Genomic DNA, 13,440 nt, shown 5'->3' on the forward strand with positions numbered 1-13,440 from the left:
TCGCCTACAATTCGTCCGATGCCCTGTCAAACCAGGGGATCTCTTCCGACGTCCCCTCAAAATATACGCAAGATTTTTGAAGTTCAGAAAATCATGAACCAATGCTTCAAGTTTCCCAGATTCTTTCACCAGATAATCCCGCCTATTATGTCACTGGTTTGAATATTTGAACCGAGGCAAATCATCACAGCAATAAGAAAGGCAACTCGAAAGTAGAAGCTGGAATAGGCACATGCGAGTCTCCACGTGCGCATCGATCGGGCCACTTGGTTCGCATTGATTCCAAAGCAGATCGACCTATCAGACCACGGGGTTCAGAAATGACCCCGAGTACTTACATCACCTTCCACTTACATAGACACACCACAGATGACTTATGAGAGAGAAGGACTTCGAGTGAACATCTATCACGATTCAACGAAATTTACCAGCCATGTCTTGCCCAGCGCGCATTTATCCCCTCCGCAAACCCAAGAATCATCGACTCCCCATCCCGAGATGGAGGCTGGCCTTGCCCAGGGACACCACACACGTGTATACGGCTTATATCGGGGTACAGAAGCACTCGAGTGACCAAGCGACAACCGATGCTCAAAATGAAGCCACATCTGCGATCCAAGCGTGGCTCAAAGGTCATAATGGACCCTCGGCATTCGAATCGTTCACCGTGATAGATGGGAGCGACGTGGAGGAAACATCGATATGGGTGAACTACTGGCTCGAAGAATCAAAGTACAAGCACAGCATCGAGAAACTCTCGCTCCCTTCAATCTACTCCAGTCTGCCAACGCCAGGCCGCGCTTCGATCGGCATTTGGCGTGAGGCTTTTACAACCGAGGTTCCCAGGCTGGAGACCAACTACTCTGGTCTTGACTATCTCCCTGGCCTAGCCAAACTCCCCGGTACTAGCTTTCCCGAACATGAATTCTCGGCATATTGGGGAGCTGCAAGAGATCGCATCCCTTCTTCTGCCTACGACCTGTTTCCTCAATCGGCCGACACAGTACCGCCGACAACAGTGCCTCGTGGAATCGGACAGTATCTGACGGGCACAAATACTGAAAATATTGCGCATATACGATCAGGCCAGTTTTGGGAGAACTGCGGCCAGGAAGAAGCAGATGCCTACGACAGAAAGCTTGAGCCAACACTGCGATCGGGGCTTGAGTACTTGTGGGAGAATTCTCCAGACACTGGCGCTCTCGGACTGCGATATCTTAGGAATCATGATATTGATTCACCAGATGGTCGTCCGCGAAAGGAAACCTGTGGCGCCGGGTTCTTTACGAGCCTGGAAACACTCGAGACGTGGGCCAAGTCTCATCGCTCGCATCTCGCCATCTACCGCGGTGCAATGGCGCATTACAAGGCGTTTGGGGATAGAAGGAAGATGAGAACTTGGCACGAAGTATCTGTGCTGAGGGGAGGAGATGCCAAGTTTGAGTACCTGAATTGTGTGCCCAAGACGGGAGTTATTCGAGGGATTCCACTCACGGTCGAGGATATTGAAATGTGAGGGGAAACATGTGTTGCTTCAGAAAGAGGCCGTTCCTTCCGTTCCTGCCGTTCTTCCCGCCAACTTATCCTTTGCTACACCTCAAGTTGCATATGTCGGTCCCAGAACAAGCACCGACTGATAATCGCCCTTGGGCCGAAACCCCGCTCGCAATGAGACAGCCTGTACGTCCAGAAGATACATCAGAGAGCGGGCAACTCGGTCCAATATCTTCGAAATCCACTATTTTACTCTATAGTCCCACCCATTGATACATATCAACTTCATAACTCATTCATCATGGCATTACCAATCCGGGTTGCTGCATGCCATGCCTCCCCGTCTTTCTCTCGGCTCGGGACACGACGTCCAAGGCGATTTCGCTTATTGAGAGGGCAGCCAAACACAAAGCAAACTTAGTTGTTTTCCCAGAGACCTACATCTCTGCATTCCCCATCTGGAGTGCATTGCGGCCTCCTACCGACAACCATGACCTATTCAAACGCATGGCAATAGAGTCTGTTTACGCCGATGGAGAAGAGATCCAGGCCATTCGCGCAACGGCAAAGAAAGCTCAAGTCATGGTCAGCATTGGCATCTCAGAGAAAGCCCACTCCAGTAGCGCGACCTTGTTCAACTCCAACGTCCTGATCGGGAGCCAGGGTGAGGTTCTAGTTCATCACCGGAAGCTCATGCCTACGTTGTTCGAAAAGTTGACCTGGGCTCCTGGAGGTGGGCATGGACTGAGGGTCGCCGAAACGGCTTATGGAAAGATTGGGAATTTGATATGCGGCGAGAACACGAACCCCTTGGCCAGGTATTCGCTCATGGCACAGGGGGAACAAATTCACATTTCTACTTGGCCGGCGATATGGCCAACTCGAGTTCCAGGCATCGGTGAGTCGCAGGATCAGAGTAATAATGATGGGAAGTCCAGTGTGACGAAAGGGGCCAACTACGACAACGTTGCTGCAAACAGAACTCGCGCAGCCGCCCACTGTTTCGAGGCCAAGTGTTTTGGTGTTCTCTGCTCGGGGGCCCTAGGAGATGACGCTGTCGAGATCATCTCAGAGGGTTCGTCTCACCTGCGTCAAGCTTTGGAGTACTCGCAGCGCGGTGCGACCATGTTCTTGGATCCCACTGGAGCTCCTTTGCAAGGGTTCGTGGTGGATGGCCAGACACATGAGCCCAACCCTACAGATTTCCTACAGAGCACAGAAGATATTCTATACTGTGATATGAACGTTGAGGATTGTATAGAGGGCAAGCAGTATCACGATGTCGTGGGTGGATATCAGAGACTGGACGTGTTTGACTTGAAAGTCAACCGTACCCGTCAGTATCCAGTGACTTTCACCGAGAGTGTTAGTGAGAGCGTATCACAGGACCAAAGGATTAATACTGAGGCAAAGAATAAAGTCGAGTAGTTACATAGGAAGAAGTAGTTTCTGATCACCCACTTGGCACTTCGTTCCGGACCCATTGCTCAAACGTAGTCGGCTCCAGATGGCTCTTCAACCATGGCAGATCCGCGCCGTAAGCCCTCTCACCGATGAAGCCAAACATTGTCCTCAAGTCCTTGACCATCCAAATGATGAACCTAGCCAAAAGCCCATATGTAACAGGAACGCCCTTTCTGGTGTGTCGAACAAAAATGTCGTCGATATCCTTGAAGCTGAGCTCATCACTGGCGATCGAGAGAGCCTGGTTCCTAATACCGGTCCGGTCGGGCCGTACTAGACCCTCGACTGCCCACCTTCCAATGTCCTTGGTCACCGTGACCTGCATTCTCTTGCCCTCCATATTCTCCCTCCAACCTGTCATGCAGAGCTGACCGGGGAAGCCCCACCAGGCATTGTCGGCGAACCAGGTTGGTCGGAGGATGGTGTACTCCATCTGGCTGGAACTGCAAACACTCCTCAGATGCTGCTCGATACAGAACTTGTCCGAGAAAGTCTTGCAGTATGACGGGTCTTTGTCGCTGAGTTCACGTCCTCCGCGGTCAACGGAGGAGTAGACAAAGTAGGGGACCCCGTTGGAAGCGGCGACATCGATGAATCCCTTTGCATCGCTCAGTTCGGTCGGTCCATGAGCCTGTGCGAGAAAAACCCCAGTTTTGGGTATGATGTTCTTGTCCAGATGTTGGAACATGGCCTCAGGGTTGTTCAAGTCGCCGGGGATAATGTTGATGTCGCTGTACTTCTCACGAAGCTTGACAGCTCCCGGTCCAGTGGGGTGTCGAGTTATGGCATAGACCTTTCTGGGCTCAATCTTGATTTCGGGATCGGATAGGAGAGCATCGACTGTTGCGCCGCCTTGACGGCCGGTGGCGCCAGCGATGAGATAGTACTCTGGCGGAGACATTCTGTGCCCTTGATGAGTGCCGCCAAACATTAGCTGCGCTGGGCTCAGTCATATTTATACAGACGTGGGCTGTGTTCTCTTGCCACGTTATCTACTCTTCCTGTGATGCCCGTTAGCTGTTAAGCCTCCCATCATCACGACTGCGAATGTGCATGATGGACCAGGCTGTTGATGAACGTCCAATCAGGACTCATGGTGATTTAACTCACCTTTGCCTATCGAGATTGATAAAGGGTCAGCAGAGCCGCGCGCGAAGCCACATCGAGGTTGCGCGCGCGAAATCTGACATCATCATCTTTTCAATACCGCGCGCGAGAATCCACACTTTGCAACTTGGGGGGCATCGGTTAGATTTGTAACTACCGCGCGCTTACTCTCGCTCCAACGTATGTCCACATGCCATATTCCCAGCTCACATGTTATTCCCTTACTCCGATCAAGCAAATCTTCCACAGATATAGACCCTCGAAACAGTTGTGTGCCAAATTCCCCTAGCGCTGATTCCCCCGTGTGACATGTTTGTCCCTCCTTGAGGTCCCAAGCATCCAGGCCATTAAGACGAAGAGGCCGTGTTGAGACGGCAAACTCGAAGCCGGTCGATGAGTCTCTGCTTCAGAAGCGTCTGGGTCTCTTCGAAGAGGATCTTGTGGCCTTCGAGAATCTTGCCCTGAGGGTTCTTGGCGCGGGCCTTCCATTCGAGATGGATGAGGCAGCTGGGTCTGTACCCGCTGAGTTCGGACCAGTAGAGGCGGGTCACGTCGATGACGACGGCGCGGATGGTTTTATCGTTCCAGTAGATGCAGAACTCGATAGCTGGGATGTGGGGGAAGAGAATTCGCAGGTTCGCTGTAGAGTTAGCTAGGGGATCAACGGGTTGAGGGGAAGGTTCATACCTTGGGTCAGGGTGCGAAGAGCAACAGCATCCTGATATTCGCTAGCCATTTTGTCTTGACTTTCGTTCCGTTGTTGGTTCGCTGCTTGGTGAGGCCCCAAAGCTGCTGCGTGGATGTAGGCAGAACTGTAGATGTAGTGTTGAAGAGGGGGTTCTTCACAAGGGTGCAAGGACTCGAACTTCGAAGCCATCAGGGCATGAAAAATGCCTAACCCTAACTAAGAAACCCGTGCTTGTTTGCTAGCTATTGATATGCGTTTGATTGATTTTTAGAGGTGCCAGCTCGACTCCGCACACAGAGTATCCTGTCCCCAGAAAGCTGTGCCCCTAGGTGGGCGATGGAGGATAGCTTCGTGCTAGATGGATCGCCGCAGGTTTCCCACGCTGTTCCCTGAGGCATTCTGACTTCTCCAAACACTCTGGCTGGTTCTCTCTGGTCACCTACTGGGCGGTCAGATAAAAGCCTGACCTAACCCTTTGCCGCTCTTTGGGCATTCCAGCATGGAGACATTACGCACAACAAACTGGCCGTCTGCCTCGAGTCATTTGATTTTGATGAATTGATGAGATGTTTATTTCAGCTTGCTCAAGCTATTAATGACGTCCATGCGCTTTAATCCCCCATTTGAGCCCTCGAAACCCAGTTTGGTACCAGATCAACCTGCTGCACTGCTTCATCCACCCCCCGTTGACACAATCTTCATCCCAAAGAGTACATGGCATAAGCCAGTCGACTTCTCAACTCATGCCGTTCCGCAAGTCGGTGCTGGTGACTTTACAGGTGGTAGCGGGTGGTAGCGAGAACCATGACCTCGCGCAGGATGCCGACGAGGGGGATCTCGAGGTTGGGACCCTTGGGACCGCGGAACAGGACCTTGTTCTGGCGGAGAGGATCATGGATGACACACGCGTAGTAGACACCAGGACTTTCCATGCACAAAAGGACCTCCATGTCCGAGCCTGGGTACACGACACGCAGGTTCACTGCGAGGCAAGGTTAGCGGGCGGTCGGGAGGAGGGTTTTTTACTGAAGACTTACTGAGGATCATCTCCTGGAGGGCCCGGATCTGGTTGGGAGGAGTAGGCAGCATAAGACCTTCGTTGCTCATCGTCATGACCTTTTCTTTGCGAGTTTCGTAAAGGTTGGTTTGGGTGACTTGATGTCTTGTGAGCGGATGATGCGCTGTAAATGATGAGGGCGAAGGCGAACGAGAGTGAAGGAGAAAAGGTTCACTCGAGTGGGGGTGATGATGAGGAAGGAAAGACTTAGAGGAGGGCCAGCGAAGCTTTGGTTTTTTTACTCTCCCACCATCGTCTAAGGCTTAGGATGAGGATGTTTGTACGTCTGATATCTAAGGGGGGCTCTTTCCCAGGCACCTATTTAGGTCCTTTGTTCTATTCTTCAAACGACCAGGTTTGCTTTTGAATAATGCCTTTAATAAAAGTAATACAAAAGAAAAAGATACTCTTATTGTCATGAAATTTCTTTGATTCTTTGTTTAGTTGAATCACTGACCTATCCAGCGTCCTTGTCCCTGAGTCTCAGACTGACCATCACGCTTCAGCGCACAAACCAACTCGGCTAGACCTGCTCTGATGACCTCAATCCTCTATCTTATCTCTACAGAACGCTCTCTACCCTCACTATAAAACCCCCCAAGAGGATCAACTGGCGGGGGACGGGAACGAACTACGAGTGTACCGATCCTCTCGAATTGCCCGGACTCGCCAACTGCTCTTAGCACCAGGGAAACCAAGTGGTCCGTCGGCCCTTCTTGAACCACACTCATTCGAATACACAGGGCCTCTGTTCCTGGAAGGACTTGGTGAGGACCTTCGTGATCCAGCTGATAATCGGCGTGCATCATTAACCGCAAGGTCGGTGAGAACCTGACATAGTAAGAGCCAGATCCCCATTTCGTTTCCTCCCCGACATCGCGTTCGATTATACCCTCCGCAGCGAGACCCGTTACCTTGATCGTCCCTCCATTCAAGTGTCCAAACTCATCGACACCGGCTGCGTCGACATTCCAACCCTCGACCCTGCTGAGGTGTTGCCAAGGCGGTCGGTCCTCATCCGTCACCGTCTCGTCCGGGTTCCAGAATACGATGCTGTCCCAGTAAAAGACGTGTGCCTCAACGCTTGCCCAAGACCACGTCGGCGCCGCCAGGGGGTCATACCTCGGCTTCTTCTCCCCTTCGAGCTCGAGAACAGTCCAAATGAGGTCGTCGTTCAGAGTATTCCCCCACAAGCCTGCGACATATTCTTGCTTCCGGGAAGCCGCCATCTTCTTAGCCAAGCCTCCAATCGCAGGCAGTCTGTCTGAAGGCTTGGTGATTCCGAGGGAGGTGTATTCGTTGACCATGGTGCGCCATATGCGAGCCATGTAGTAGGCGGCGTATTCGTGCCACTCTACCCCGGGTGCGGTTGTGAAGAGTGCTTCAGCGTACAGGAGCTTCATGAGACCTGACGGAGCAATAGAGGAACCATCATGGGCAATGCCCCCACACTCGCACTGCATAGCCGAAAGACATTCGAAGAAGAGTTCTTGGGGACCAAAGTGTATCACCCGCGGTGATAGCAAGCGCTCTTGATAGACCCAGGCCCTTGTCAGGAGTGGGTGTCGAGCTATGGTCCCATGACCTATCAGACCAACATCGGCGCCGGACCGGTCAGGTTCCGGAACGGGATCGAGGTGATGGTCGATCCGCTCTCGAAAGAAGAGACGGTACTCTTCTCCCTCTGGAGTCTCCCCAGACACTTCAAAGTCGGGCGTGTCTGTGTAGAGGCCACCTCTGCCGTCTGGAGAATGTGTAGCCGCGATGGTCAAGAACGCTTTGGAATAGATGGACGACATCTTTGCTGACTCAATCTCCCAACCTGTTCGACTGTCCTGGATGATGCACAAAGAGTCAATCCAGATGTAGTGAAGTCCTAGCTGTCTTGTCAAGAGTATCGCGTCTCTAAAGGTATTGGACAAATCTTGCATATCGATTCTTCTTTGCCGCTGTTGCAAGGTGTTCTGAGTTGTCGTTATGATCTGTGTTGATCCCCAACAGTGACTGAGACAGATGTATTTGGCCGATTCACCATGTGTCTCTACGACACGGATGACTCCATCTGCGTCACCAACGTCAACGATCCGCTTAGGGAGTCCGGGGTCCTCTGGCTCGATGCAGTCTACATGTTCGCTATCGTCTTCGCAGAGCTGTATCCAAGACTTGATAATTTCGATTGCGTCAGATGAGTCTGTCCTGGACGATGTACGTTGGGAGACTGGCATGGATTCCCATGCATCAGGAACTGGACAGTCATCTAGATTATGAGTCAGCCTAGCTATCAGATCCCATTATGAATTACTCACCTTCTTCGGTAGCAAAGAGCTCAATATCAAAAAAAGTGCCGTCTTGCATCAGAAAGCTGACGACCTTGTCCACCTCAGCATCTTCGTCCTCGTAGTTCGGGTAGAAGAACCTAATGCTGAAACTCTCGATCTGTTCCTCATCGACTCCATGTTGCGTAAAGCACCCTCGACAACCGGTAACTAGGATCTCGCAGGAGTGACATATCTTTGCCGAGGTTTGCAAGGCTTGCCAAGAGAGATCTCGCGGTACGTGCTTTCGGCTTATGCCCACTGGAGCGTCCTCTTCAGGGCGTAGCTTGCCCACTCCTATGAAGTTGTTGCATATGCTGCACGACATTGAGAACGGGTAGCGAGTTATGTAGTGTGTCAGGTGAATCGCCGTTGTGTAGCCTCAAAGCAAGCAGGGAAGTTTTCGTCTGACGCTCTGCGCTAATTAATGACAATGAACTCGACTATCAGATATCCTTGCAGCACAGCTGACACATGACTGGAGTTTCTCCACGCATCAGTGAAGGCGTCAGCTTGTTCCACGAACCACTCTGTTCGAGCTATCTACCTCAAGTAAAGAGAACTAGGAATGCCAGACTGCAAGTCCTGCTACTCGAGTGAATTTAGAAGCCATAAGGGATCACTTTGTCTTTTTCATTGTAATTAAACTTTTCGTCGAACTACTATTGTTTTCAAAATGGGCACCCGTCTTGACGGGAGTTTGAGTTTGCAAGATAGACCTCGTTCCAACATACACCCTTTCAACGTGACCGCCACGTATCCAGGGCACTTGTTGGTGTGACCAAGCGATATATAAATCTTGGTACAACTGATTGCTAATCTACATAATATTCGAATTTCTAATATTTTACATTATGGGTTCAGACAAATCCTTCGCTTTGCGACTCTTGGCTCCAATGGCCCAGAGAGCATTTTACTCTTGACAAAGTATTCAAGGTATCATGTGAGCAGATTATTGGCCATTGCTTGCTGCCTGCTAAGATAGAGCCTGGAAACCAAAACATTGTGATCCCTGCTGTTCGCAAAAGTGTGCGGAGTTACATAACGTTATGCGGAGTTTGTATCCGTAATTGTTAGCCCATTTGTCATCCCCACTCTTCAGCTCAACGATAGTACGGGGATACATATATATACAATGATGGACTATAATTGATGAAATAGTAATTCAATCAGTCAATTTCATCTACATCTTTGGGAGGTATCCATCATGAACGTCACTGTAGTCGGCGCTTCTGGCGAGACTGGCCGCTCCATCATCGATGGGCTCTTGGGTTCATCTACCAACTTTGTAAGTACCGTCTATACCACTACAAGGCTGTCACTCACATATCAACTAATCCAGAACGTGACTGCGATTGTTCGGCCTGCCTCAATCAACAAACCCGCAGTCCAAAAAATCAAGAGCCGAGGTGTTTCCATCATTGCCCTCGAGCTTGTCAACACCCACGAAGAGCTTGTAAAGGCTCTGACAGGTCAGGATGTTGTCATTGTCGCCCTCGAGCCCTTCTCTATTGAACCTCACCTCGCACTGGCATCTGCCGCCAAAGACGCTGGAGTCAAGCGTTATGTCCCTAGCGCCTTTGGACCAAGCTGTCCTCCTACAGGAGTGATGATGATTCGAGAACTTGTACGTGAAGGCCGAGAGCTCTACTGTCTCATCTAACACACTGTGGAAAGAGCGTGTGATCAATCACATCAAGAAGATCTATCTGCCGTACACCGTCATCGACGTTGGCATGTGGTACCAGATCGCCATACCACGCCTACCTTCTGGCAAGATTGACTATGCTCTTACGTATTCGTCGGATCAGGTCGCCGATGAGGGTCAGAGAGCCTCGAGCATCACGGACTTGAGGGATATTGGCAAGTATGTGGAGCGGATCATTACGGATGAGAGGACTCTGAACCAGTATGTGTTTGCGTACAACGAGGTGTGGACTCAGAACCAGATCTGGAACCACCTTGAGAAGATCAGTGGTGAGAAGATTCCACGAAGCCCGGTAAGCCAGACCGTTACCCAAGTCTTGTTTAGCCATTATGCTGATTCAGCTTCAGGTATCGAGAGAAGAAATTGAAGCTACTATTGCTGCCGCTAAGACAAAGTACGATGGAGGAGACAAGTCGTACCAGGACCTTCTCGGCTTCGTCGTGCCCCAGTACTTTTACAGCGAGTGGCACAGAGAGGACAATATCCCAGAACGAGCCAAGTACCTGGGCTACCTCACCACAAAGGATCTGTATCCAGATTTCGAGTACACCAAGTTCGAGACATACTTGGACGAGTTGGTCAAGGGTTCAGGAGTCCCCGTGTACGCCAAGAATGATTAGATAAGCGAATTCCGGATTGAGGAGAAGGAAAAGAGATTGACGTCATCGTGACGTAACGGACTAGCCCCATCATGTCGTGATGGCACTAGATACCGAAACACAATTGATGGAAGAGAATTCTTACGCGATCACGAGGTTTGCGGCGCTCGCTACTTGGCGAGACCCGGACACTTGGACCCTTAATCTTCTCAGATCGTCCTCCCTTCTCGCTAGATCTCTGTGCAATGCAATGGCACCGTCGTCCCGTCCCTTGCTCCCATGGCCCGCGTCGGACAAGCCGAAGATTGGCAGCAGAATCCAGGGTCCACCCCTTTTCAAGCCCCCCAAGACTAGAACGGCATGTCATCACTGTCGGAAACGCAAGGTGAAGGTCAGTCGATCAGTCTATTGGTCCAAAAATGGTCTCCAGGGGGCTAGTTACGCATACCGTGCCATGGATGAGGATGGGATCGGATGGATGGGCGGGCATCGGGCTGGGCTGAGCTGACATTGACCTCTCATAGTGCGGCGGCCAACGTCCGACCTGCCGGGCCTGCATCCAGCGGGAGCTCAAGTGCGAGTATCCCGTAGAGAAGAGCGAGGTCATTGAGGCCAGCTCTGAGTCGAGGGATCTCGTCGCGCGTCTGCGCAGCCTGCCGTATGACCAAGCTCTGGAGCTCTTCCAGCAGTTACGTGAAGGGCAAGGATCTTCGTCTTCGGCTGCAGGAGAGGCAAGCACACCTGCGAGCAACCAAGGGTCAAGTATCCCGCCGTCCATGCCGAACATGAACATTATCAGGAGTTGTATGCCTGGGACCCCAAACTCGCTCGAGTTTGAGCTTGCTATCAGACATCCTATTGCGTACCCAACGTTATATCCCATACCTATTGGTTCCCTCCCATCTGAGCGGATGATCCGGCCAACCAGAACCATCCAGTCGCCGTCAACGTCTCCTTCAGTAGAGTCAGACGAGTCCCCTCGAAAAGATACCATCTCACATACTTCCAGTTTCTCCGTAGCACAGCCGCCGACACTACTGGTTCACAGCGGCCTTGGGCAACTCGACATCTCCTACTGGACGGATGTGCCCATTAGCAATGAGCTGGCTGCGCGGGTCATCTCTCTCTACCTCGAGATAGATTACCCAGTCTTGCCCCTATTTCATGCTGACCTCTTTGTCCAAGATCTCGTACAGCGACGGGGATATTTCTGCTCTCGCTTCCTTGTTTCCGCCCTTCTGGGTTGGGCTTGTGTAAGAAATCCCTCATACACTGCCCAAGTTTAGAAACGTGACCAATACCAACATGACACAGCAAGCGTACAGTGCCCTGAAGCCGGACATCTCCGTATATAGCGTCGAATTCTTTTCCGAGGCCGAGGGATGCCTCGCAGCCATGCCGTCAGCCAACACGCTCACGGCTGTCTCGGCGCTGCAGTTACTCTGTATGACTGCTGTGACGCAAGGCAGGGACGACGTTGCTTTGAGATATCTTCAAGAAAGCGTCAAAGTTGGCAGGGCGATGGGCTTGTTCGGCGTCCAGCCTGGGAGGCCCTCGGCAAACAGCTGGCTGGACGGATACCACGATTGGCGCATCGCCGCGTCGTATACGGCATGGGGAGTATTCAACTGGGTCTCGTTCGTCACCCCTAGCCAAGCCGATAATCGCTAAAGCTGATGCATGAGAATACAGTGTTCACGGCCTTCACTACCAAAGAGCAGAAATCGAGATTCCTCCACAGCTCCCGATGCCGGGCGACGTCGAGTCGGGCCCAACTATGCAGGGGGACTACTCTGCCCAGCTTTGTCCTACAAAGGACACATTCAGGGCTTGCTGTCAGCTCTGGGTCATCTTTCATCAGGTACTCTGGTCATATTATGGCCAGAAGCAGACCGGGGTACCCTCACAACGTGTTCCGATCGAGTTCGCCGAAGGGATATATCGTCGATTATTAATGTGGGCAGACGACCTGCCTTTGGACCTCGTACGAAACGAATTGAGCAATCACGGGGTCATGATGATGCAGTATGTCTGACAATTACGTTCTCAGATTGCGGACGATAATCCTAACATACTGACCTTGGCATAGCATATACTTTCACGCCATCGTTACCGATATATTCAGGCCTCTTCTCGTTGAAGCCGACAGCAGCAAACCCCTCCGCCTAGGCTCGTTCACAGCGCCTCGGGCAACTCCAGAAGCCGCGTACTTAGCTTCCGTGAACCAGTTGAAGCGCCTACTACTCATGTATCGGCTCAACTTTAGGACAGCCATGTTCTCGGTGGTCTGGCAAACAGGCCTCATCTACGTTGCCAACGCTATGATGAGGGAGGTGAAGGCTGGTAGTAACGAATGGCGCTACTACCTCCACCTCTGCATGGCCGGGCTGGAGGACCTTTACGCCTCCTACAGGGTGTTTGGGTCTATTGCAAAGGCCATTCTAGGCATAGCGATTGAACACGGGGCCCTCAGATCCTCTGAAGCACGTCGCATCACGAACGAGTTGGAGGACCTAGGTCGCCACCACACGGCCGCCAAGCCGTTGGGCGATGGGCGAGAGGTGGCCAACTGGATCATTGATCTGGATCTTGCCATGACGGACCCTGAGGCCGCGCAAGGCAGCAACCTTGCAGAGAAGTTTCAGGAGCTCATTATCGAAGACCCCTCAGAGGAGAAAAAATCTTAGACTCTGGGCGCTCTACATATTCAAGGCTCAATGTTTGGTCTCTGAGGGGATTAGAATTGGACTGCGTGATTAGATACATGATCCGAGTTATTTTGGACGTCGGCAGATACCCTATTTACATAGAATCCCTTTCAACGCTCCTCACGATGTTGTCTAGGACGTGCTCAGCCCATTGAAGATCTGGTGCCTCAGTTGACCACCGATGTATCGTCCACCGCGCCACCTCCAACGCGTCCTTCCAACGTTCCGGCATCGGTATCCTCCCGCTCTTGGCGGCAGCAAGCAACGTGAGAGCCCTCGTGATGCAACAACGTGCGACAT

At 51.7% G+C, this 13,440-nt stretch overlaps 6 protein-coding genes across 6 annotated transcripts; 3 read left to right on the forward strand and 3 right to left on the reverse strand.

Moving 5' to 3' along the window:
* Positions 1–433: 433 nt before the first annotated feature.
* NCS54_00664200 (Hypothetical protein) lies at positions 434–1,516 on the forward strand (the record flags this gene model as incomplete). Its single annotated transcript, XM_053152092.1, has 1 exon — positions 434–1,516. The coding sequence occupies one exon, from the start codon at positions 434–436 to the stop codon at positions 1,514–1,516; it is 1,083 nt and encodes a 360-aa protein (XP_053008067.1).
* A 305-nt stretch (positions 1,517–1,821) lies between these two features.
* Positions 1,822–2,922, forward strand: NCS54_00664300 (CN hydrolase domain-containing protein; the record flags this gene model as incomplete). Its single annotated transcript, XM_053152093.1, has 1 exon — positions 1,822–2,922. The coding sequence occupies one exon, from the start codon at positions 1,822–1,824 to the stop codon at positions 2,920–2,922; it is 1,101 nt and encodes a 366-aa protein (XP_053008068.1).
* Positions 2,923–2,947: 25 nt separating this feature from the next.
* NCS54_00664400 (NmrA domain-containing protein) lies at positions 2,948–3,859 on the reverse strand (the record flags this gene model as incomplete). Its single annotated transcript, XM_053152094.1, has 1 exon — positions 2,948–3,859. One exon carries the CDS (start codon positions 3,857–3,859, stop codon positions 2,948–2,950), a length of 912 nt encoding a protein of 303 aa, XP_053008069.1.
* A 553-nt stretch (positions 3,860–4,412) lies between these two features.
* NCS54_00664500 (Hypothetical protein) lies at positions 4,413–4,801 on the reverse strand (the record flags this gene model as incomplete). The annotated part of the gene is made up of 2 exons (XM_053152095.1): positions 4,413–4,705; positions 4,753–4,801. The coding sequence occupies 2 exons, from the start codon at positions 4,799–4,801 to the stop codon at positions 4,413–4,415; spliced, it is 342 nt and encodes a 113-aa protein (XP_053008070.1).
* A 725-nt stretch (positions 4,802–5,526) lies between these two features.
* On the reverse strand, positions 5,527–8,453 carry NCS54_00664600 (HET domain-containing protein; the record flags this gene model as incomplete). Its single annotated transcript, XM_053152096.1, has 4 exons — positions 5,527–5,735; positions 5,791–5,907; positions 6,454–8,067; positions 8,117–8,453. The coding sequence occupies 4 exons, from the start codon at positions 8,451–8,453 to the stop codon at positions 5,527–5,529; spliced, it is 2,277 nt and encodes a 758-aa protein (XP_053008071.1).
* Positions 8,454–9,332: 879 nt separating this feature from the next.
* On the forward strand, positions 9,333–13,119 carry NCS54_00664700 (Zn(2)-C6 fungal-type domain-containing protein; the record flags this gene model as incomplete). Its single annotated transcript, XM_053152097.1, has 9 exons — positions 9,333–9,413; positions 9,468–9,752; positions 9,805–10,125; positions 10,181–10,434; positions 10,646–10,823; positions 10,957–11,685; positions 11,747–12,069; positions 12,125–12,457; positions 12,522–13,119. 9 exons carry the CDS (start codon positions 9,333–9,335, stop codon positions 13,117–13,119), a joined length of 3,102 nt encoding a protein of 1,033 aa, XP_053008072.1.
* Positions 13,120–13,440: the final 321 nt, after the last annotated feature.

Source organism: Fusarium falciforme, chromosome 5, assembly GCF_026873545.1.
Source record: "Fusarium falciforme chromosome 5, complete sequence".
In the NCBI taxonomy this organism is placed as follows: Eukaryota; Fungi; Ascomycota; class Sordariomycetes; order Hypocreales; family Nectriaceae; genus Fusarium; species Fusarium falciforme.